This window comes from Morone saxatilis, unplaced genomic scaffold, assembly GCF_004916995.1.
Source record: "Morone saxatilis isolate NCDOM2014 unplaced genomic scaffold, NCSU_SB_2.0 Contig2, whole genome shotgun sequence".
In the NCBI taxonomy this organism is placed as follows: Eukaryota; Metazoa; Chordata; class Actinopteri; family Moronidae; genus Morone; species Morone saxatilis.
The window spans coordinates 9,110,249-9,133,987 of NW_023339762.1; the positions used below are offsets into that span (position 1 = coordinate 9,110,249).

The 23,739-nt window shown below is 40.9% G+C and overlaps 2 protein-coding genes across 2 annotated transcripts in view; one reads left to right on the forward strand and one right to left on the reverse strand.

The window, feature by feature from the left end:
* Positions 1–7,644, forward strand: part of crabp1a (cellular retinoic acid binding protein 1a) — a gene marked incomplete at its 5' end in the record, with an annotated part of 18,992 nt that extends 11,348 nt beyond the window's left edge. Inside the window, 2 exon segments of the mRNA XM_035665195.1 lie at positions 2,587–2,700; positions 7,262–7,644. Of these exon segments, the coding sequence (XP_035521088.1) occupies positions 2,587–2,700; positions 7,262–7,312 (165 nt within the window). The 3' untranslated portion in view covers positions 7,313–7,644.
* Positions 7,645–17,106: 9,462 nt separating this feature from the next.
* The window catches only part of sin3aa (SIN3 transcription regulator family member Aa), a gene marked incomplete in the record, with an annotated part of 14,953 nt that continues 8,320 nt past the window's right edge, over positions 17,107–23,739 (reverse strand). The window contains 8 exon segments of the mRNA XM_035664665.1: positions 17,107–19,020; positions 19,933–20,125; positions 20,274–20,368; positions 20,907–20,999; positions 21,985–22,158; positions 22,311–22,480; positions 22,975–23,551; positions 23,647–23,739. Coding sequence (XP_035520558.1) covers positions 18,790–19,020; positions 19,933–20,125; positions 20,274–20,368; positions 20,907–20,999; positions 21,985–22,158; positions 22,311–22,480; positions 22,975–23,551; positions 23,647–23,739 — 1,626 coding nt within the window.

Below are 23,739 nucleotides of genomic sequence, written 5' to 3' on the forward strand. Positions count from 1 at the left end.
TGCAGCTACATTGCTAGATGCCTCTAAATCCCACACACTGGTCCTTTAAGTGGTTGGCATGTATTCATCACTCAGATATGGTATTTGTCACTTAAAAAAATATGAGTTGATCTGATAAAGAGCAAAATCTTTGTCCCAAGGTTAAGGCATAAACTACCGAGAGTGAAACACGATGAGCAGACACAGAGAAATAATGTGATCAAACTGTGGGAAGAGATGAGTCCAACAGGGAGTGAGTGTGTTATTTTGGGATCTGAAAGAAATGTTGTATAATCCAACACAAAAAACTTTAAACCAAGCAGGAAATGAGATGTTCTTCTACTTTTTCGATAAAGGCAGCAGATGTTGTGATAAGTAAAACACAGAAAAAAAGAGAAAAAGCAAGATGAATTTATCTTGGTCTCAAATGTGTGTACACAAGCTCTCGTTTGTTATTTGGGAGAGGACTATGTGTGAGAATTTGTCTGTGAGTTAATGTGAAATAGAGAGAATGAGAGAAAATCCATCCAAGTCAGAGGCTGAGAGTAATGCTTAAAATGGAGCCGTAGCTAATCGACTCTCTGGGCTCTGGCTTTATTAGATAAAAAAATCAGAGAGAGAACTGTAGAAAAGCCCTGCTGTTGTTCAGCTTGGCAAAGTCTGAGGACGGCAGCCCGCAGGGATCCATGATGGCTTTCCTTACCTTTGATATGGTGATTAACATTTGCCTCTGAGAAACTGAGACTGCTGCTTCGTCCAACACTGAGCAGTGGTGCTTTATAAAATACAAAATTGTACAAATTGTGAAGCAAATTGTCTATGAGCAACTCTACAAATAGGCATGCAAGAACAAACGTGGGTTTTCATAATAGGCCTGTCCAAATTTTTTATTTTCTTGGGTGTAGATGTGCTTGAGTTAGATGAAGCAATGGCAGCTTTGATCAGTTCCAGGCTTTGGAGCGGGATCACTAGCTTAAGAAAAGGAAAATGCAGCTGGCTTTATTGAGAGGAAAAACACATTTCGGCTGTGTGGGAAAAAATATTATCAGGGTCAGAGAGCAGGCAACACTTGAAAATGTGAATAGTAAGCTAATCTTTGGATTAGACACTCGATTTGGAAACAACTATAAAATAATCATTAAAGTAGTTTCGGAAAAATGTATTCACTGAACGACTTTTAGCTGACAAGATTGATAAAACTCTCATATCTGTTCCAGCCAGAAGAGTTTACATAGCTTAACACATAGATATAGATTTGAAACAGCTAGCATAACTCAGTCCATACATCTTTAAAGCTCACGAATTACTTATCTTTTTCCCATTTGAGCAGTTTTTTTGTGGGTTAAAGAAATGTATAACGTGTTAATGAGCTTTAGAGATGCTGGTAGGTGGATTAGCTTCGGACAGAGCCAGCTGTTTCCAGCTAACCGTCTGCTGGCTCCAGCTTTATATTTAATGGACAGACGTGAGAGTGGTATACATTTTTTTTTTATCTAACTCACCCTCTCTATCTAACACAAGAAAGCACATAAGTGTATTTCCCAAAATGTCGAATTATTTCTTTGAATGTGAAATTGCAGCTTGGTTAGCTTAGCTTAGCATAAGTACAAGAAACAGGGGGGAACTAGCTAGCATGGCTCTGTCAAAGCCAGCACCTCTAAAGCTTACTAAGTAACTTGTTTAGTCTCTCAAACGAGATATATTGTGTTGCAAAAGTGACTTTGGCATTTATGCTAAGCTAGTCTCCTGGCTTCAGCTTCACAATTAACAGACAAATATGAGAGTGGTGTCAATCTCTTCATCTTCATCTTCAGCTTGTGACGATAGACAGTTGAGGTAATGAAAGACGAGTGCAGTTAATGGACCCTGAACGGACCAAAATGATAAATCCTCTACATTAAAACAAATTGGTGCCTCAGGGTCACCTTGGTCCCGATCTTTCATGAATTCTTAACTCTCTGATAGGTAGATAGGTTTGAGTGAATTACCTCAGGAGAAATTAGTCCTGAAGTCAAAGTCTGACTAATCCCCTTGAAGTCATTTGAAATATTATTGAAGTGAATTAGCAGACAGAGACCCTGACTGACCAAAGGGCTAAGAGGATTTTATGTTTTTTCTTTATTATTAATCTGCTAATGGCTCAGGCCACTGATTTATAATATCATATTACTTTGTTCATTGAGGTCTGGCCATGAATGAATAAGCAAGGGACAGATGTTATTTTAAGGAGGCTGTGAAATATGTGGCCAAAGGTATGTGTACATGGCACACATTTATTACCGCCTCCACCAGTCTGGGAGGGTTTGGCTCAGAGAAGACGTTCCAGTTCATCCTACAGGTGTTGGATGGGGTTGAGGTCAGGGCTCTGTGCAGGGGATACCATTCATTTCTGGATCTTAGTTTGTGTACAGAGCATGTCATGTTGAAACATCCCCAAACCACAAAGATGGAAGCTGTTGGTTGGGTGTGGTTGGAAGTGCAACAGAGCACATTTCTGACCACACTGATGAATGATGCTGGTATTAAGTCCAGTATAAAGTGACCCCGTAAAGATGAATGTGTTTTACCATCATACTGACCCTCCCACCTTGTTGTCCCCCCCCGCAGAGCCTCGCCACCTGGGAGACAGAGAACAAGATCCGCTGTCAGCAAACTCTGGTAGATGGTGATGGCCCCAAAACCTACTGGACCCGAGAACTAAACGGCGATGAGCTCACACTGGTGAGCGCACAGCAATGACTCATCATCTTCCTGAAAGCCTCTTAATAGATTACTGTTTAAGAAATAGAGAAAAAATCCCTATTTACATACCAAAAACTCAGTAGATTATGGAACTCTCATTTCAGGCTGAGGTCTCGGCTCAACAAAGAAAAGAAGTATTAGAGAGCATGATCTGATGGGTAGCTATCTGTATGGTTTGTCTGTTACATGCTGTTCTCATGGAGACCCTGACAACATCAGATGCATTAAGATTGGATATTCGAGCAGCAAGTGTATTCTGTTTGAGAAATGGTTAATGAAACGAGGCAGGGAGTGTATGAAGTCACCCTGGAGATTCATCCGTAAGGGAAATGAGAGAGGCCGTTTCCCAAGGAGCCGAGCTTTCATCCACCCCGTGGAGAGATGTGAAAGGAGAACAAGAGGAGCTGCTACGCTGACATTGCAGTAATACCCTCTGTATTTAGCTAGATTAATATGGGCAAAAGTCAATGGGTCTAAAGCCCCTCGAACGATGTGCAGGGGACCAATGGACCGGACGAATAGTTCTCAGGGATTCAACAGCTTTCCTCTTACAACGCTCCCACGCTCTGCTTTGTTCCTCGAGAACTTGTAAGATGAATGTCCAAAAGGCAAAAGCTTGAAACAACAATATAGAAAGTTAAGATGCAGAAAAAGTAATCAAGGATCAAGGATGCAGGACATGTATTAATCTTTATATAACACGAGGCTGTACAACAAAATGAAAGTTTGCAGCCCCTTCCTGCTACGCATATAGAAAAAGATCATCAGACTGAGCACAGACTTTTTTTAGTTTGTGTAGCTTATTATTACCGGACAGAAGCAGACATAGTAAGCCATCTCATATGAGTCACTCGACTCAGAAACTAAAAGCCAGTCTGAGATTTACTGTTGTCCAGCGGGTTCTCTCTCCTTCTCTCTTCTTAGTATCTGCCATCGTCCTCTTAGGTGAAGTGAAGCTGTTATTTTAAGGTAGAAAATCTACATAATTAGGCTTTAAATAGTATCTCAATATTCCACTAGAGGCTCCTCATTGTTCAGACCTAGAAGAAAGCAGAACATGTGAAATCTTTTCTGATGTTTAGGCGATAAAAGCAGAATGTGTGACAGTGCCTGATACTCTGGTGACACTCTGGCCCGGTTGCCCTGGAGGAGCTGAAGTGTTTCGTGTACTAATGGAGATTGATCTGGCCGAGCTGTGACACCAGCTGAGTCTCTGTGCTTCTCTGCTCTTCTTACCTCCGTCCTCCCTGCTGTCACGCCACCATGCAACCAGCAGATAGTCCACGTTTACAGCGCAGCTTGTCTGAATTTTGAATTTTTACAATCAACAGCAAAAAGCTACGCGGAGCCACATTCTTCCCTCATAAAGTCGAGATTACAGATAGGTAGAGTGTGAGAAATTGGTTCCCAGTGCATGCAGGTTTGTATTGTGTTGCCATGACAACACTAACAAGTGAATCTTGTCAACATTCACCAGAGACCACTGCCCTAGTTTTGGTGCCACAGCAGCTTGAAGGTGTGTAAGCATGAAGGATGACCAACAAAACTTAAAACACCATAACTGAAAATTTCAACCCTGTATCCTAGAAATGTTGTTTAGATATGACTAAATTCTCAATTACGTTGTGGTAGCAATAATCGCTGCTGGGATTATGTTTGGAGGCAACATTTTTTGGATTGAATAAACCACAAAAGTGTATGGGAGGTGGTCAGGGTGGATGCAGGGTGTACAAGCTGTAGGACTTTGACGCTGGATTTTCAAAGTCCCATCTGTAGTCAGGATTTGGCAATAGATGCACTTTGGTTAAGGTTAATAAAAGACTCTGGTTTGAATCAAATTTTAATAAACATGTTGTGTTTCATGTGTTTCAAGTTACTGAAGAGTTTTTATGTTTATTAAACCAAGACCACAATCTTTCCTTAACCGTAACCAAGTCCTGCCAGTGCCTAAACACCATCTTTTTAATGAACATTTTACATGACTTGTCATCATATCATATCCTGGGGAGACGTAATCTGGCCGGCATTATGTTTTCTTCAAAACGTATTTGCTGTTGCAAATTAGTTGTATATAAAACTAATTTCTCGGAGATGTTTACAATTCCAGTAAAACACATGTCAATGAATCTATAGCAAATGGTTACACAGTTGGAGTTGTCAGAAAAAGGTCTCAGGTAGTAATGCTCATGCTCTACATCTGTATGAATATGACTAGACGCCACTGCTGGAGAAGCATGAATGACACAGGCAATGCCAGTCAGCTAATGTAAGCACGACTTTGGGACTCTGCCACAAATAACACTACACTATAAAGCTATACTCTTACTGTGTGACAAAATGGATCAGCAACTACTCCAAAACTTATATAGAAATAGTTCAAAGCGTCAGTTTGTAAATGAACATGAAGGCAGAATGCAGCTTCACACCCAAACAAAGACAAGAGCTAAAGAGCTGCTTTAAGGAGCTCCTAGTACTCCTAAAAAGATAACTGTAGTGTCAGCCTCACTGGCAGGTTGATCTTTTCATTGTTTCCAGGGTTTTCTCATCCTGCAACCCTAACCTTTCTTACCATGAAGAAGTTATTTAAATATTGAATATTAGTACCACATATTAAATTTGAAAAAAGATGCTTCCACAATGACCAAATCGAGTACAGTATTTGTTAACCAAGTTCAAACTACCCAATCAACTAAATATCTCTACATCAGTTAGGAAATTACATCGGTGCAGTTTAATAGCAGACCTAAAACTCCAGCAATGCAAGATATCTTTTCAGAAGCTTAAATATGTGATACTGATTGAATAAATACTGTATCATTCAAATCCTGGAAACTTTTAAGCCTCTCTGGAAAAAAAGAGGCATGAGTCATCTCTGCACCCAGACAAGCTCTTAGATGAGCAACTACAAAAACCAAAACAGACCCTGTCTGAATCTAGCTATCTGTTTAAAAAGAAAAGCCCCAGACGGAGAGACAACCCAACAATTGCAGAGCTTCAGCTTGAGACTCAAAGGAGGACTAGCGATCATAAAGCAATGGTCTGATTGTCTGTGGCAGTTCACACTGTAAGTGGGGCACATTTCCATACGATTTGCATGATCCGTTTAATTGGTTTAGTCTGAAAATACTTTAAGGTTTTATATACAATATTCACTTCCAACTGGATGTTGCACTGGATCTATTGGCAGAAATGGAATATAATATTCATAAGTATGTTTTCTATAGTCTATAATCACATGAAAATAGGAATTGTTATGTTTTTGTTACTTTAGAGTAAGCCTTTTATATCTACAGACACCACAGGTCACTATGTAATCAAACCCCAGAAAGGCCATAGCAGCACAGGGCACCATGATTCCAATATATCTTTACATAACAAATAGTAGTTTGCAGCTATAATAATGTTCTAAATCTTATATATATATATATATATAGTCCTCCATCAGCCTGACATAAAATCAAAAAGTGATGGCACATCAGAGGACTGGACTCAATGACTTCAACCTTGTTCGTGCAAGAGACGCATGAATCTGTTATTAAACAGTTTCTTATGGTTTCATCATCAACAGTTTGGCCTACATTGATGGCCATAAGACTATGATGTTGTGACACTTGCATCATTGCTTTATAGGATTTCCTTGACATTTTGAAATTATTTATAGGCCTGCCAATTTTACTTCCCTCATATTGCAAACAATCTGGTAATACTACCATAACTCAACTATCTTTAATGAAGTTATGTTCTTTCACGTCAAAGCTGAATGCAGAGACTGCTTTGAAGAGGTTTTTGAGGGGAACAGACAAGAGTAGAGACTTGCAAGGGTTCAGTATGCTTATGAATTTCGGCCAAGGCTTTATGGCATTGTGCGACGTGGTTTGGCTCCGTGATCTGTGTGTCTTCAAATCCCACTGAGTGTCTCAGAAGCAGTGTGTCTTTAGAGCATCTTTCCTGCCGATGTTGTTGACTGTATTTTGTCCTTATTAATGATACAAAACGGTGTGCTTCTCCACTTCCAAGATTAACTTACTATTGTCTGTGGCGTCAGAACTCCTTTGACCTGCATCTGACTGATTATTTTCTGGTCTGGTGCCACAATATTGATGTAGCGTGAAATTCAATCCAGATTCTGCACAGGGTATTTTATTTTAAACTAAAAACACACTGCAGTCCAGAGGAAAGGTCATTGTGGAATGCACTAAAAAAAATCAATCTTTTGTATTAAAAAAGTCCAAAAGAGCCCAGACCAGGAAACTGTATATACTTATGTGTCAATATAACACTTAATTATTATTTTAAAAGCCCAATTTTCTCTATTTGTTTTCTGGATGACGCCATGTTGTGTTGTAGCAAATGCGCTGGCACCCCCGCTGCGTAGAAGCATACCGAGGCCAAGGAGGCTTAGTGTCACAGGTGTTTGTTGAAGTAAAACAGCAAACAGCTTTAAAATGTGAAGCTAATGTAACATTTTATGCCAGCTAACTGCAAGGGCTAATCACTACCAGGTGTCTAACATGCAGAATTATCTTTTTGTTTCCTCCAGACTTTTGGGGCAGATGACGTAGTGTGCACACGGATTTACATCCGGGAATGAAGCTCTGCAGCCTTCATCGGGACAAGGGAGAAACACAGTTGGACCACAATTTGTTTAAACCCAACAACTCTCTGTCATGCTAACACGCTAACACATTTGCAAAGTATCCTGTGTAATCTCTCAGCATCAGTCTGCATAGTCTCCACAAACAGTAGCAATGTCTCTGTAATGATTTGTAGTGAGTATTGTGTCTGCAGTACAGTAGCTGGATTTCTCAATGTCCATATCTACAACCCTGGTGTCAGCTGTTTATGTAGGATTTAGTCATCAGTTACACTGATTAAGTATTCATGTTCAATGACGGGACACAATAAAAAATGGAACCAACAGTATCAGAGTCTCTTTCTTATAATATGCATGTCTATTAATGATATCTTATGGAGTTTATGTGTAAACAAACTGTTTTTATTTTTGGTACATTGCTATATCTCTTGACTCATGGAGTTGTAAATATTAAGATTTGCCATTTTTTTCAAAGTAACTACACTAGGGATGAAAACCTGTCTTAACCGAGCATATAGGAGAAACTATGATGATTATACACTAATGAAAAAAAATATAGGAATATTGTATTCAATTTCAAATTCCACTCCATTCCACTAGATCCTGCATTTACTAACTCCTTTTAGCCTTGCTATACTACTACTACTAACAAGCACTATGAACTCATACTACTGAAATCTGAAAGAAAAAACAACTGGTGCAGGCATTTTAGAAGTCAGTGAACTCAGACAAACTTCTGAAAAATCCTAAACTGATCCTTTAAAAAAGCCTGGGGTTGAATACCCCACATCCCGTCATGCTCCAGCCTCCCACTCCCTGCTGCCATTCGTCACTGGCTTCGCTTCTTCCCAGACACTCCCGAGAGACACGTCTTTGTGTCTGATGCAGTTCTGAGGCAACAAGATTAAAGACAGAGTGGGGCGGCAAGATAAGACCAGACAGACTGGAGCAAATACAGTCAAAAGCTTCCAAGCAGGGCCCTGTCGCTACAGCATGACTAATGCGACAGTTGCACATTTACATGAGTTGTCTATTCACGGTGACAGACAACATAAGAGCTTTCATTTTTCATAATGGCTTTTAAATTCAGAGAGGCACGTGGAGATATGTTATTTCTTTGCGGGATGTATTTTGGCAGACAGTAGATGTGAGAGATGAGGAAGGTTGTCCTAATGTGACTTTCCCCTCAGGGTCTGTCATGTGGAGGCAACATTATTGGAGTGAACAGTAGCGTTGTGGTCAGTTCATCTATCTGACCTCATTTGCTTCACTAGCCTTTCTAACCTGATTGCCCAGTGGTCTATGTTGCCCCTTGTTTTACCAACAAGGTGGTCGGATAGAGATGAGAACATAAAAAAGTCCAGTGAATTGGAAGGCAGAGAAGCAATAATGGAAGCAGATTGTTTTCATTAAACAATTAAAAAAAAATCCTTCTGCAATCTACATACGTTATGAGTAATAGCTCCTTATATCACTTTAGTGCAGTTTTATACAGTACAATGAAAGCTCAGATACTACACTGAAGATTCAAGTGTTTTCTTCGTCTCTTTTTTATGGCACTTTATTTAAACACCTGATTGTAAAGAAGGATATGAAACAGGGAAAGCCAGAGGTGCACAACATGTGGTAGGAGTCTATAGGTGACACATATTTTGTAGCAATGGAACATTTTGGGACACCAATCACAGCACCCAAGGTGTGTTTGCACCTGTGTTTGGTCATTTAAGATCAGCATTGGACTTCACATGAGATATTCATGCATTGTAGCATAAAGCAGATGTGTAAAGGAACCAATTGAGTGCAGGATTTCAACAAACCATGAGGACCTTAGTTAACTTGACATGCGCCACAACTATTACTGGCGAACTTCAACTAAATCAATGAGCCATAGGCCTATACCGTAGTCAGACTCTTGTCGAAGTCAGCGAAAACATCTTTTCCATCAAGAAAAGCCTTCAGTGCTGTTAGGCATGATGAGTGAGATTGGTTAGGACTAGGGTAAGCCAATCAGAGGCAGAGTAGGGGGGTCATGATTTTGCCATCCTGGAGAAAAAAAACATACAAAACATACTGTAGCTGCCAGTATTTCCTCAAAGGATGCTGATTGGTCTGGTGCCATGTAGTTTGGCACCAAATGCATAGCTTGAAGCCTGGCAGGATGGATTCTCAAGTGATTTCATGATCTCGCAAGTCCAGCTTCCTCACAAGGTTAGACCTTAGAGTCAAGCTGGTGCTCATGAAGGGTTCATGATGCAAGCTGGCCTGGAAGTGTGAGGGAATCCCTCAGGAAGAGCTCTTGGTATTCACTGGGGGAAAAGGTTGTGGACGGGTGCCCTGCTGCTCTGACCATACTGATTAATAATGTAATGTGGCAGGATTGGTGGGTAGACAGACAGACGGTAAGACCGACAGTCAGAAGAAATGGATGGATGATGCAATCAGAGCTACAGTGCAAACATCTCTATAAATTTCAAAATGAATTAATCTTTCAGTTAACATTTTTGGATGTTTATTTGAATCAAACCAGCCCATGCATTAATGTTGATTTACAGTACAAGTAACTGAGTAACTCTTTATTTGCTTGTAGGTGGAGTACTCCCTCTTTCTTCCTCTGATGAGCTGGGGCTGTTTTGTTTATTTAGAAACTTTTTTTCTTTTGGCTGAAATAAATGAACCCATTCACACATGTTGGAGTCCAGGACCCATAAACAAAATGTGTCTCATTGTGAGGTGTGACAAAGGTAAAGTAACTGTATTTCATTTTCTTAGAAACCTTTTGGACTCCCCTGTCTTGAATTTAGCTTTTGTTTTATTTCAGCAGTGTTTCAGTGCTGCTCAGGAGCTAATTTACTGTTTTGGTGCACGATCCAGGCAGTGCACTACTACCATACAAATCTTTCTATTGGAAAACCACTGGGGAACTTATTCAACACACTTCCCCGGAGCAGGTGCACAGCACATGTAGTCTATGATCCGGGCCAACACAGTCTCACCAGTGGTCAGAGGCTTTGGCATGGACTTCAGTCCAGTCCTTGGGGTGGATATGGCCAGAAAGTGGCAAAACATCAAAAACAAAAAGCAAATCTGTCTCTGTCCTTCACGGCTTCCAGGGATTAAAAGGTTGTCCTTTCAACACTCGGATTCGCGAGGACTAACACAGTGGCACGGCGACTGTTCCCATTCCTCAACGCCAAGGCTGCTGGGCCGACTCTATACCACCCCTGCTTTTTGACCTGGTATCCCCTGAAAGAATGAGTTTCCTCCTCAGTGCACCACAATGCTCCGGGAAGCAAGGGCCAGGGCGCTCGCCTGCTGTGATGTTAATTTAATGACAAGCTGCTGTTCAGATGGCAGGTCCAAACAGCTGAATAAAGGGATTGTTGTGTTTTTGCTCCATTTTATAGAGAAGGGGCCCCTCCGCCTGTCTTAAAGCTCTCTTCTGGGCACCAAACAGTGGAGCCTCTGTGAGTACAGTGGAGTTCAACGCCGCTTCCCTCCTCTTCTCCACTTGGTGTCCCAGTTTAGCTCCTCCCAAAGCCTGAGTGGGTTTTGGAGTTTGGGAAACTGCTGAAAAAGGCCTGTTGGGTTTTTTCTGCACAATAAGACCTAAAAGACTAATTAGTGCATGCTTTAAAGGGAAGTACAGTTCCGAGCAAATGGGGTCTTACTTTTCTTTATTTTGGTCACCATTCCTTTTGGTAATAAGATTGTATGCACATAGTTAGTTGCTGAGATGTGGGAACACAACAACAACAATAAAATGAGGTCAGATGGGAAAAGAAACCAGAGATGTCAGATAATCAGACGTGTTTTAAACAAACACCCAGGTCAGCACAACTTATTAAGGAGAGAAAATGAAGACACAATGTAAAATTATGACCAAAACTTTAGTTTTAAACCAGCACCAGCATCATCACTGTCTATCACAGTTTACAGATAGACTGCATGCAATGAGAGATTATAAATGACATTACTGCTCCGCTCATTTTGCATTGTACCTCCAAACTGAGTAGCATGGATAAATAGATGAAAACTCTTGGCTTGTTTAGTGATTTTCATAATTTTCTGGATCTCAGCTATTACTGTGGCAAGTTCAGTGCCATCATAACTAATAGAAACCTCTGCCAAACTTACAAACATGTGACCAAAGTTGTAATAACCTGTAACTTTCATTTGGCTGTAATTAAGCATTAGAAGAAAGAGTAGAACATCTTCTACATAGTGAGACAAGCTTTCAAATATAGCACAGTTTATAACAGGTTTATGTGATGTAATGGCTTTATTAATGGCCAATTTATAATTTTCATCAATGAATTAATGATTATTCTTCAACAGCCAAAAGCTATTTATATGAACAACTTTTGGGTTGCCAGGTTGTACAGACATGCTAGCTGTTCTGTGACCGTGACACTGAGACACAGCAGTGGTTTGAACTAAATGCTTACTTCAGCATGCTTATATATTCATAACATAGACTGTATAATGTCTGTGACGGCACCCATAGGTTTCCTTAACAGCCGCTGTGAAGCTCAGTGTGGCTAATCCAAAAATGGGCAAAGACAAGGAGCGTGGGTGGAGCTATGGCGGGCTGAATGAAGCCTTGTTTCTGAAAACAGCTTGTGACGGCACCCACCTGTCACTCAAAGTGGCCATGCCCTTGATTATGCACAACTTTCACCCTTGACATCATTAAAAAGGTTATATAAAAGTTCACCCCCTAAACTGGGAATTTAGTTATGGAGACTGAAACCATTCTTTGTGCCAGGCTGTAACGTCAGAAAATGCTAATTGGTGCACATGTATTTAACCCTGGCAGATGGCGCTGACTAACCCTCTAGAAGGTGTACCATTCAGCACATTAACTTACATGTACTGCATATGAACACCAAGGGAGGATGGAAAAGGTCAAGTTCAGCCAAGTGTCTGTGTGTGTGTGTGTGTGTGTGTGTGTTTGGTGGGCAGGGGGGGCTGTCACATTTAATTTCCCAGTGTGCTTTATCCTTTGACGTCCCCAATGACTTTCATCTTGTGATATATTTAGTCACGCCTTCACACTAAATGGCTTTCTCAGGAGGCACGCACATATTCTGAGCGCTCTGGCAGTCGCAACTCTGCACAAATGTCTGCTCAGAAGAAATTTCATTGCATCATTTTGGAGTTATTTTGCATGCAGGCAGTGACTTCTTCCATGGGGGTGCATTCGAGGACACTGCCAGAAGCTGTACTTCAGAGTTGCAACTAAACAGTAATATTTTGATGTCAGGACACACATCATCTTGTTGTTATGGTGCTTGCCTATTGCTTGTCTTCTGGTTCCGTATTTCAATAGCCATGAAATGCTTTAACTAATAGACCTCCAAATAATGCATTTCAGTGCGTATCTTTTCAATTTCCCACCCTGACTCCAAGTCTGTTACAAGTCTGCTTTTTTAAAGGTTTGGTTCACTCAGAATCCATATCTCTTGATATCTAACCATGCAGACAGATTTGGTTTTAGGTGCTCAGGTTTTGTCTCTAATATTTTCACAGCCACAACAATACAATTGAAGCAAACAGAATGTCATTTGTCGTCCTAAAAGCATTGAAAAATTACATTTGAAAAACATTTTTTCACAAACTGTATCCTTGTTATACACTACCTTTGAGCATCAAAAAATTGATTAACCATCACTGTATTGGGTGGAAGCGGAAATCTAAGAGATGGATGTCTAAAAAAACCTGGACAAATAAAAGCAAAACTATTAGATACCACTCGAGCTGAGTAATTACATGTTTACTCCTGTGTCTGTAGAATGATAACATATAGAGGAAAGGAAAGAAAGGAAACTTGAATGTATAATTGTCATTAGTGACAATTTGGTGCAAGCAGTGATCTACGTGTCAGTAATCTTCTCTGTGTGTTGCTGTTAGCCTTCTAAACTGTATTCAGTTTTGGGCAGAGCCACAGTGAAACAGCTATGTCAGTAAATCTTAACATGAGTCACTAGTTAACATTTTAATGTGATTCAAAACACATGTCCCATTGGTAATGCTTATGAGATAATGATTTCAACATGTGGGAACAAAACAAAGATGACAGTAATTTATAAATGACACATCAACAATAATAAAGCTGACATTCTCAAACTCTGAATACAAGTACAGACGTCCAGATTGCTGCTAGGGTCCATTAGTCCACTGTGATGGATATGGATGCCAGTAGATTTTGTGGTACTTAATGGAGCATTACTCAGATGACAAGCAGACATTGCTGTTGTGTTAATAGTGGAAAAATAAGAGTCTAAAAGTCTAGTCTAAAAGTGCTTATGCTCTGTAAGGCGCACAGGCACAGTGTTGTTTTGGGATAAATACTAATAAGGCAATGCTACCACGCTGATGTTTAGCAGGAACAAAGTTGAACCATGTAGAGTCTACTAAGATGGTCTACATTGTAGACCATCTTAGTTTAGTGTTATTATACTTAACATGGAGTACAGGTGAGGCTGACAGGAATACCATTAGTTTGCAGGTATTTGGTCATAAATCAAAATATTGGACAAATTAAAAGTTGAGTTAATAATGACGTTAAATGAAAGACAGAGGATCTGAAGTTGTTCCAATTGCACCAAATTTCATGGCATCTAATGGTTGCTTACTGCAATATATTTTATCTTCTGGGAACCAGAATGTACAAAATGTGTCGCATAGCGTGTTCGTATTTACTGCAGCATGTGGTCTGTATCTTAGTAAAGATGTAAGAACACAAGCTAAAGAGTGGTCACATGGATCTGTCAATCCAGAGCACTGCAGGCCAGGATAAGTGACCTTCTTGTGCTCGACACCTCTGCAGTAAAACGGCAATTAAAAGGTTAAAGCTTGCTGAAGTTACTAGAACTGAGCACGTTAACTCCACTGTTCAGCACAGGAGCTTGCAGCGGTTATGTAAGAGTGCCAGACCTCACTAATCCTTTTATAGGGGAGAGGAGCCTGCAGGGTAGCGCTTTCTCATCATCAAGACAAATCAGCCTGTAAAGCAGACATCTCGGCTGGGCTGTGCATCCACCACCATACAGAAACATCCTCTCATATAGGCAGAAACAGCCCCTGGGTGCAGCGGGTAGCAATCACCGACAGAGTTGTGAGACAGATGAGAAGATGACAGACGAGTGCTTTGTGTTATTAATAGCTGCTCCAATTCATGCTTCTTATTCTTCCAATCTGCCGGTCTTCAAACCTTCATAACCCGTTCCAAAAATACATCATAGTTTTGGATAATCTGCTTTTATTCAGCGATGCTTTTGATGTTTTGTGCACACAGAGAGAAAACCTGCCATCATCCAAATGCTGTAAACTTCTTGCACGTATTCAGAGGTTTTGTTCCTGTTTAAAGCTCTGTACTGTGTGAAAGAATGCCTGTTGAATTTTTAAATGAAGCAAACACTGTACACCCCCCTGCCTTCCCACATACAAGAATAAAGAACAGAAATCTACGTGGTCACTCTCAGTGAGGTAATTGCTCTGCATTGTGATTGCCAAGGCCTCCAAGCTTGAAGGACAATACACGCTCTGTAGTTGTGACAATAGCTCCCGCTCTCTGAGTCAGAAGTTGCGGAAGCGCCGACATTAGGGAGCTGAAAGCTGCTGAAAGTTCAGGAGTGTGCACTCCAAGGAAGAAATCACGCAGAAGAGCTTTGGGAGGCGAAAAAAAAAACCTCCCTCCACTCCCCCTCAGCCGGTGCTGCCTTTGAGGAACTCATTGTTAGCGCTGCCAGTGGGAGGCATGGAGGGCTCTGCTGGCATGTGTCGGCCTCACTCCTTGTCAGGGCCTCAGCACCGTGATGGGCCAAGTGGGTAAGGGGTGTGTGTCTTTGAGGGGATGTGTTTTGTTAAGGGTCTGAATGCTGCAGGTACTGTAAGTGAGGTGAAGTTTGGGTTTGGGACGTGTTCACCCTCGTTTCTCTCTACCCTCTCCTCGGGCAGTGTGTGGGACCACCCGCAGAGGCCCGGTTCAGCCTGGCCAGCTTCCCACTGGAATTCAGGTTTTGCATCACAGAGCGATTGTCCCCCATTGGAGCTGAATCTCACAGAAATCGGCCAAGAGTTTGTTTTCCACATACCAAAGTTTGGATCATATGAAGATGTACATAGTTTTGATTTAATTTCTCCAAGATATCTCCGGTCTTGAAGGCCATCAGTTTGGTGCATCAAGTAGGCTGAAACCCCTACATACAATCACTTTCACTGAACTTTTTGACTCATGTGATTAACTGACTTAAAAAAAAAATAGTATGGTGCTTTGAGGAAGAATCTGGCTGTAAATTTGCATCCCACAGTCAAAATGTGCTTTTGCCAGTTTCTGAACTAGTGAAAATATGTCTGAATGTGCAAAAATGCCAAACAACTGTACTTCTTATAATGAGCAGATTTTCTGCTTTTTTCTGTTAAATATGATTTAATTGAATACATTATACATGAGATATTTGGAGATCACTTTAGATACCATTTTATCGATTAAACAATAGAATAAATGAACCCATATAACCTCATTGATTGAAAATAGCAATGAGTCCTAATGCCAACGGCTGCCTGGAGTTTTACAGCTTCTGGTCATCTTCCTAAGGGAGCGATGAAAACTGACACTGGTCCAATACTCATGGAGGGAAGAATCTTCAGTCATGATTACACATGTACTTAATCAGTTAATTAATAACCTGTAAATTAAGACTATGAAGCTGTGATGGAACAAAGTCCCTGAGGGTCTTCAATTTAACTTCAAGGAAGCTTAATATTCTTGTAAAAACAATATTGTGTGTGCAAGATGCAAGGAGCTCTTCATTTGGTGGACAGCTAGAGGGCTCCCTCAGCAGGATTTGAAGGGAATATCATCATCTGATGGAGAATAACTCCTCTGTACAGACGTGAAATTAATTATTTAATGCTACATTTATGGTCATATGGGAATGATAGAAAACCTTCCAAATGATTTATTATTAAATCTAGTTTTAGTACTTCCCAGCAGTGTACAAAAATCATTACTAATGATAAAATTAATGAAATTAAACCAACCTGGATCCAAACAAGAAGTAGGAAATGGATGGATGAATTAACCAATTAAAGAAAGATGAATTCATTTAACTTTTATTATGAGATGATGAGCTGTCCAACTACTGTCGCTAGCAGTAGTGACTGTTAACTTTAACAGCCTCCTGCACAACACAATGGAAACACTGTCAAAACAATCCCACTTTAAGTTGATAAGTGTGTAACATCTCAGATATTTGGATATGTATGGGACGTTTAAGAACTTTGCAAAGGAGACTCTTTACAGCCTTTAAAAAAAAAAAACTGACCAGTGCTTTTCAAGACTGGAAATGAATGCAGGATCACAGCTTTAAGCTTTTGGCATTTCATAAAAAGAGAAAATATTCCAAAGATTCTGCACAATAAGTACAATATACAATAAAAACACTGTGTATATACAGAAGAGACGTTTGAGCTGGTGGGTACACTATTAAAAACTCAAGAATTGTGTTACAAATGTTTCCTGTGGGAATCATTCAGCATGGACAGACTACGATTTGTCTAGTTGTCTATGAGGTAGTCTTCAGTACCAGGAAGCACTATTCAAAAACTATATCCGACAAGAAAACCAGTGCTAATCAGTGTATTTTTTTTTATTGTGCTGAATAAAAACATGTCTGATAAGAGATAAACAGGGCAGGTTCTGCTTCGGATTTCCTGCCAGTTTAACAGAACAACGGCTGAAGGTAACAGATGAAAGTGTGAAAGAAACAACTCCACAAAGGGCTCTGTAGGCTACAAATGTCATTTTTATTATTACTTTAAATAATGTCTAAATAAAGGGACTAAAGACATGCTTGTGTGACTTCTTCCAATATCAAAAATATGGTGTTGGGGGGTGATGTTTGCAGCAGAAATCTATCCAGGGAGGGAAGCGTGCATCACAAGGTGAGACCGTTGTGGAGCCCATTCATCTTAACACTGAACTTTGAAATGAGTCCCACCATCACGTTGGACGGTGTCTGTTGTCAAAAGGGGGCAGTGATTTTTTACCAACCAAATGTCACATTCAGAAGAAAAAAATAATAATAATTTTCATATATAAAAACTGAAAGACCTGGATACATTTCTACTTTTCCACATGTTTTTACTAAAGAAACTAAAAAAGAAAGACATAAAGGAACACACAAAGGGGGAAAAGAGCTATTTTTATAATCAACTCCCTTTGGTAAAAACTGTAATAAATGGTCTTGCATTTGTCTTTTTCATGTACATACTAACTTTAGCCATTTATCACTAAAGTCCACAGTAAGCTTGGAAAGGATTACTAGCACAACAACACAGATCTGTCATAAAAAGTCTGAGACTATATACAGTGTATTTACAATGTGAGCGGCATGTGGACAGTCCTCCCAGAATGAGACGTGTGTGTGTGTGTGTTTGTTTGTGTGTGTGTGTGTGTGTACAAGCTGGTGTATTGGCGGAGGGCAGTTTAAAAAGGTTGACTTCCCGGGCGGCGAGGATCATTTGTGTTAATAGAACTATATATAATATATATACACAACACATACACTGGAATACATGTCAGTATCTGACATTCACAAGCTATACAATTTTACAGTCTGAGACCAAACAGTGTTGTGAGGTTAATTATTTTGTTTTGTTTTCTTTTTTTTTCTTTTACATAAACGCAACAGTGCTTTTTGATGTTAACCCGACAATACTGTTTGGGGCTCAGGCACAGTTTCTAATAATGCTGCCATGTGTTCTGGAAAAGGAAACGTCACCCTCTTTCCGTCTAGTGATAGGTACATAATTGTGATTTGGCCTTAACGCAGGAATGTCTGAACCAGATCTCTCAGACTCTGTTGTGCTCCCTCCAGACCTTCAATCTGGGAAACAAAACTTTTGAAACAACATTTTCCTCTTCATAAATAAGTGCACTTGTCCACCACATTGTTCTCCATGGATACTGTAGTATTAACACTATCATAAAGAAATCTCTCTCTGATTGGATTTCGATGGAGCTCTAACTCTGATGGCTTCAGGCAAAAATGGCCAGTCAAAAGCTAAACCAAAGCTCAGTTGTAATAAAGTACAAAAAGCACCACTCTATCTGTTTACGCTGCTAAGCCCCGTCGAAAAGGCTCAGGGAAGTTTTGTTTTTAGAAGTGGCTCCGAGTGCTGGTAAGAGCTCAGGTCTGCGACTGGATCATGACGATTCCTAAGTTTTGGCACCAAAGGCCCTGCGAAAAAAGGGGCCCAGCTAAAAACGCTGGTAAAATCAGTAATCCTGCCGCCCTGGGTGCAACATACACGGTAGCTAGCTTAATTGTGCTCCCATGTCGGCCTTAAAAACACATTAATAAGCCCTCGTCCCTACATCTACTCCTGACCTGTTTGACTTCAGACCAAACACCCCCAGAAATCAGTCTCTCTCTCTCTCTCTCCCTCCCCCCCCCCTTTCTCCTCAGCTACGGCGCCACGCTGGGTGTGCCGTATTTGACGCGATACTTGTTGATGTTCATGAAGTGAAGGATCTCTGGCTGGCGGGTGGTGGTGCAGGGTAAAAGGCCGTCGCGGCCTTCACCCATCAGCCACTTATTGGTCTCGGCGTTCATGTCGCGGGTGACGTGCTCCTTGACCCATGCATCCACCCAGGCCTGGAAGCGTTTGTGCAGGCGTGTGCTCACCCTCTCGTGTGACTGAGGAAAAACAAAATGTACGTTATTGAGTTGTTATAACACTCAACACACACAAACTCAACACACTACAAGATCATATAGCTCTTAAGTGACTAGAGATGGTGAGCACATGAAAGAACTCTCAACTTTACACTCACACACACAACACAGACTGAGTGTTGTGAGTAATCAGCACCACTGATTGAGTGTGTAGCTTTTTGCATTAGAGCTCCCCTCACTGGTGACTAAAAGCCCCAGCATTCAACTGATATACAGCCTGTTACACTCCTCTATAAGTCCTGTCAACATAGACCTAGTTTATACTGAACTTAAAGGAATAGTATGGCATTTGGGGAAATACGCTTAGATTACACAGAATATGATGACAAGATTGATCCCTCTCATATCTGTACAGCAAATAGCCACCTGATTGGACAGAGCTGAAGATTGCTGTTTTCCCCGTTTTCATACTTTAACTAAGGGAATGATTTTAATTAGCAACATGATCTGTAATGTCACCTCTGCTTAAAAACTAAATGTAAATGAGTATATCTTCTGCTGAACCACTGTGATGAGCAGGTTCGAAACAGCTAAGATACCTCATATGAAACTGTAGAACAACCTGCTTACAGGGATTTGAATACTGGACTGGTTTCAGATATTGTGATATAATGGTTTTCTGAATTGCTTTGCAATAATTAGATCTGTATAACAAAAATATGATATGTTGTAAATTGGCAAAATCTTTTTATGGACATTTTTATTGTTTCAGAAATCTTAGTTTAGTCAATATGTTTTAACAAAGGCCAACGAAAGCCTCGAATCAGATGACAAACCCAAAGATAGAACTTCCTCACTGTTCCTCCAACACGGTGAGGGAGTAAAGGAGAAATCCATTCGGTGCAGTAACTGTGTAATAGCAGCAGTGAATACCTGGTGAGCTCGCAGCAGGGCAGTGCGTCGGTACATGTAATCCTCAGACTTAAAGACATAAACCATCTTGTACGAGTTGAGTTTGAACATGCACTCCATTTTCTCCTTTTCCAGGGATTTTTTCCCACCCTCGCAGGCCTCTTTGTCCAGCTGCTCTCGACCCTTCTGGTACTTCCTGATCCGCCTCAGATTCCTGGTGTCGAGAACAAAGACAAACGCGAGAACGTGTCAGAACAAATCCATTAAGAGTTCATTTAATCAAAAGGACCCATGTTCGACGGAAATGTGTCAGAGCGCTTACAGATCCCGGCCATTAACGTCACCCTAATTTGACAACTCACCTGGGAAGGAAAACTGGCTTCTGAGCGAGGTGCTCCCTCAACTCAGGTGTGGTGGAGTCTGGGTTTAAGTAGCGTCCCACATAATCAGACCAACGCTGCGAATAAAAGTAAAAAGTAAAAAAAATAAAATAATTTAAGACAGATTATAAACATTACGTCTAACACCAGTATTACCAAAAGATTGGCAACAGGTCCTTACTAGTATTTCCACTCCAGCTGGAAAAGTGGACCTTCTTACTAGACAAAATGTAAAAACAATGACAACTTTTATTTGCAGTTATTCACTAGATTAATTCTTTCCCCTCATATAATATGAAGATAATACTCATAATAAGATTTTTTTTAAATATGACATAAGCAGCCAATTCAGTCACATCAGTGTGGGAATTTAGTCAAAAGCTGAACACTGTGGTTGGGAATTTGCAAAACTCCTAATTTTGGCAGTTTACCAACCATCACAGAGGCTCAGCTGGATTAAAAAAATCCTGACTGGCTTGTAAAAACAGTTTAAAAAAAAGAAAAAAAGGGGGCTTATGTATTTTGGAATTATTGTATAGCTTGTGAATTACAAAGTTATTTCCCCTGCGTTTATCCAAACCCTTTGATCAAACCTTAAAACTGACAGTTTCTCACCTCAGCCTCCATCGGCTCGTCTGAGTTCTCCTCCTCCGTGTCGAGCAGCTCCACTGTGAGCTGAACCTGCGCTCTGTTCCTCAAAAACATAACCTGAGAAAGTGAAAGAAACGTAGCAAGTATGAGGCTAAATGAAATCAGTGTGTGAGAGACAAAGTCAGGACGTCCTGGGGGCTCAGAAAATGCAAACCAGGTTGGAATCTATTATTTTTGTTGTGAGTCACGCCGTCTACCAAATCACAAGTTCCTCAGCTCGCTCTTCTTCTACGCGTTTAATAAACATATAGATGCAAAGAAAAACAACGTAAAGACAGCCCTATCTAGTGGTTTGTCCCTTCTGGGCTACTGTAGAAACATGGTGGACTATGGAAGGCAACCCACGGTGTGTGTATATAACAGCAGCTCATAGTAACAAACACACAACAATTCTGATATTCAGGTGATTATACACGAATGAAAACATACTTATAGATATTATATTCCATTGTTGCCAGTAGAGCCTCCTCAATGTTACACACTGGACCTTCAGTGCATCATTTTCACACTGTGCAAAGCGAGCAGGTTGTCAATAGTAAAAATGATGCTTTCAAAGTAGGTCAAAAGGGAAATTTGCCTTAAGCTGCTTTACACATTTCCAGTGCTACACCAAGTATAACTTCAAAAAAGGATGTTAGAATAATTGGTAAGCTACAGACAGCACATTATCATAACCGGAATTATTCACAGCACTGCTTGAATTTCACTCATTATTTCTGACAATGTGTGGAAGATTTATCGGTTGTAAACACACCCGAGAACAGAATTTAAATTAAAAAACAAAAAACAATATGAGACGTCCTGATGGTTTGGGTTGGTAAGGGTGGGATGTTCCTCTCTGAAGCAAACAAACTGGATTCATTACAGCAACCACTCCTGCAGCCTTGAGGAACATTAATCATTTTAAGTACTTACTTACTCCTTAAATTAACTTTAATTGAACTCATTTCCATAGTTTCACTACTTCTCCACAATGTTTCATCCCTGTCAGCAGTGTTTCATAATCTGTCGGCAACCATCTGTTGGAGCTTCGTGTGTTTACCTTGAAGCAGTTCTCGTCAGACATGAGATGCTCGGCTTTCCGCTGGTAGATGGTCTCTGCGGAGCTCCGTGAAGACTGGGTGGACATGGCTCCTCCGCTGGCGCTGTTAGCGCTTTCTGAGAGGTAGAGGTCCGTTACCTGGACACAGATCTCATCACTCACGATGTGCTGGAGCTGGATGGAGACAAGCAATTGTGTTTAAGTGGGAAACAACCATTTAAAAGTGTAAGATTTACTATGTTCTGTACTAATTGAGGCTTAATGTAACCGAACTTAATGTAAAAGAGATCAGAAAACTGAAGGTGACAGAACAAACAGATGCTCACCTGCCGGACGATGCTTTGGATGAGCTTGTCCATCGTGAAGGCGATGTAAGCGTGAATGGTGAACATTTCCCTCAGCGAGTCTTCGTACTGCGAAGCCTCCATATTTCCATCCAGCAAATTCTTAACCATCTCCAAGAAGGCTGAGTAGTAATCTTCCACCTCGATGTCCACTAAAGAGAAGAAATATGATTCAGCATCAGCTGGCTAAATAGATCACCACGTGACAGAAAGACTGGCGGCATTTCAAATCAATCAGTTCAAGGTTCACATACAGCAAGTGTTTGTACTTTCATTCACTTTTGGTTTTCTTTACTAACTTTTGCCAGTGTTTGTTTATTCACATTGTTTAGAACTGTTTACACCTCTCTTACTATGTCAGCTGTTGGCAATAAGCCTACAAACATTTTTAAAATACTTTGCGAATCATGTGTCAGAACAGGAATGTGACCCAAAACACAATGGAAACAGAGGATTTGTGCTTAACTATCCTATACACAACCTCCTATAGGTTTACCTTTGATTATTGTGTAATATGCTTATGTGTGTGTGTATATTCTTGTATTTTTTATCCAATATGTAAAGCACTTTGTTTTAAAAAGTGCTATAGAAATAAAGTTATTCTGATTCTTATTATTATAGATGTCTGCCTGTTCTCTGTACTCACTGGGCTCCTTCAGTCTCAGCTGGATGGCTGGATTGTCGTTCTTCTCCTTCTTCAGTCCCAGGACTTCCCTCTCCCAGTCTCGTTCTCTGACCTCTTCTTCGATCTGGCGCTCCGCCTGCCCGTACAGCCGCAGCAAACGCGAGCACAACGTCTGGTGCAGTCGCAGGAAGATGTACCAGTTGTTGTTGACGTAGAAGAGGTTGTAGGCGTCGTCACAGCCGCGCAGCTTCTGTGCCGCCGTGTTGCTGAACAGCAGCTTGGACTTGGAAGGGCTGCCGCTGCCGGGGACGCCGTTGTGCTTTTTGGAGGCGCCTTCCTCCAGATCCATCTCCTCTTCCTCCTCCTCCTCCTCCACGTCGGAGAGCTCGCCCCGCTGAGCGAAGAGCATGTCGGGGATGAAGTGGTAGATGATCTGTTTGATCTTGTATTTGTCCTCCTTCTGAATGCTGGTCTGCCGCTTGACGTGGTGGATGATGAGCGCTGCGGCGTCCTCCAGGATCTGGCTGTCCTCGTACGCCAGCATCAGGTGGGGGCCTGTGGGTGGGGTGGCGTTCTCCTCAGATGCCTGCTCCTGGCGCTGCGTACCAAGAACAAATCAACGTCAGCATTTCGGATGTACACAGATCTGTATGATTTTTTTGTTGCACTGTGGTAAAGGAGAGATAAACGCACCTCATCATAAATGCTTTCGATTTCATTCAGCAGGGACTTGGATCGAAGCACTTTGGTGTCGTTCTGTTTGAAGTTGATGCCTTGATGGTCGAG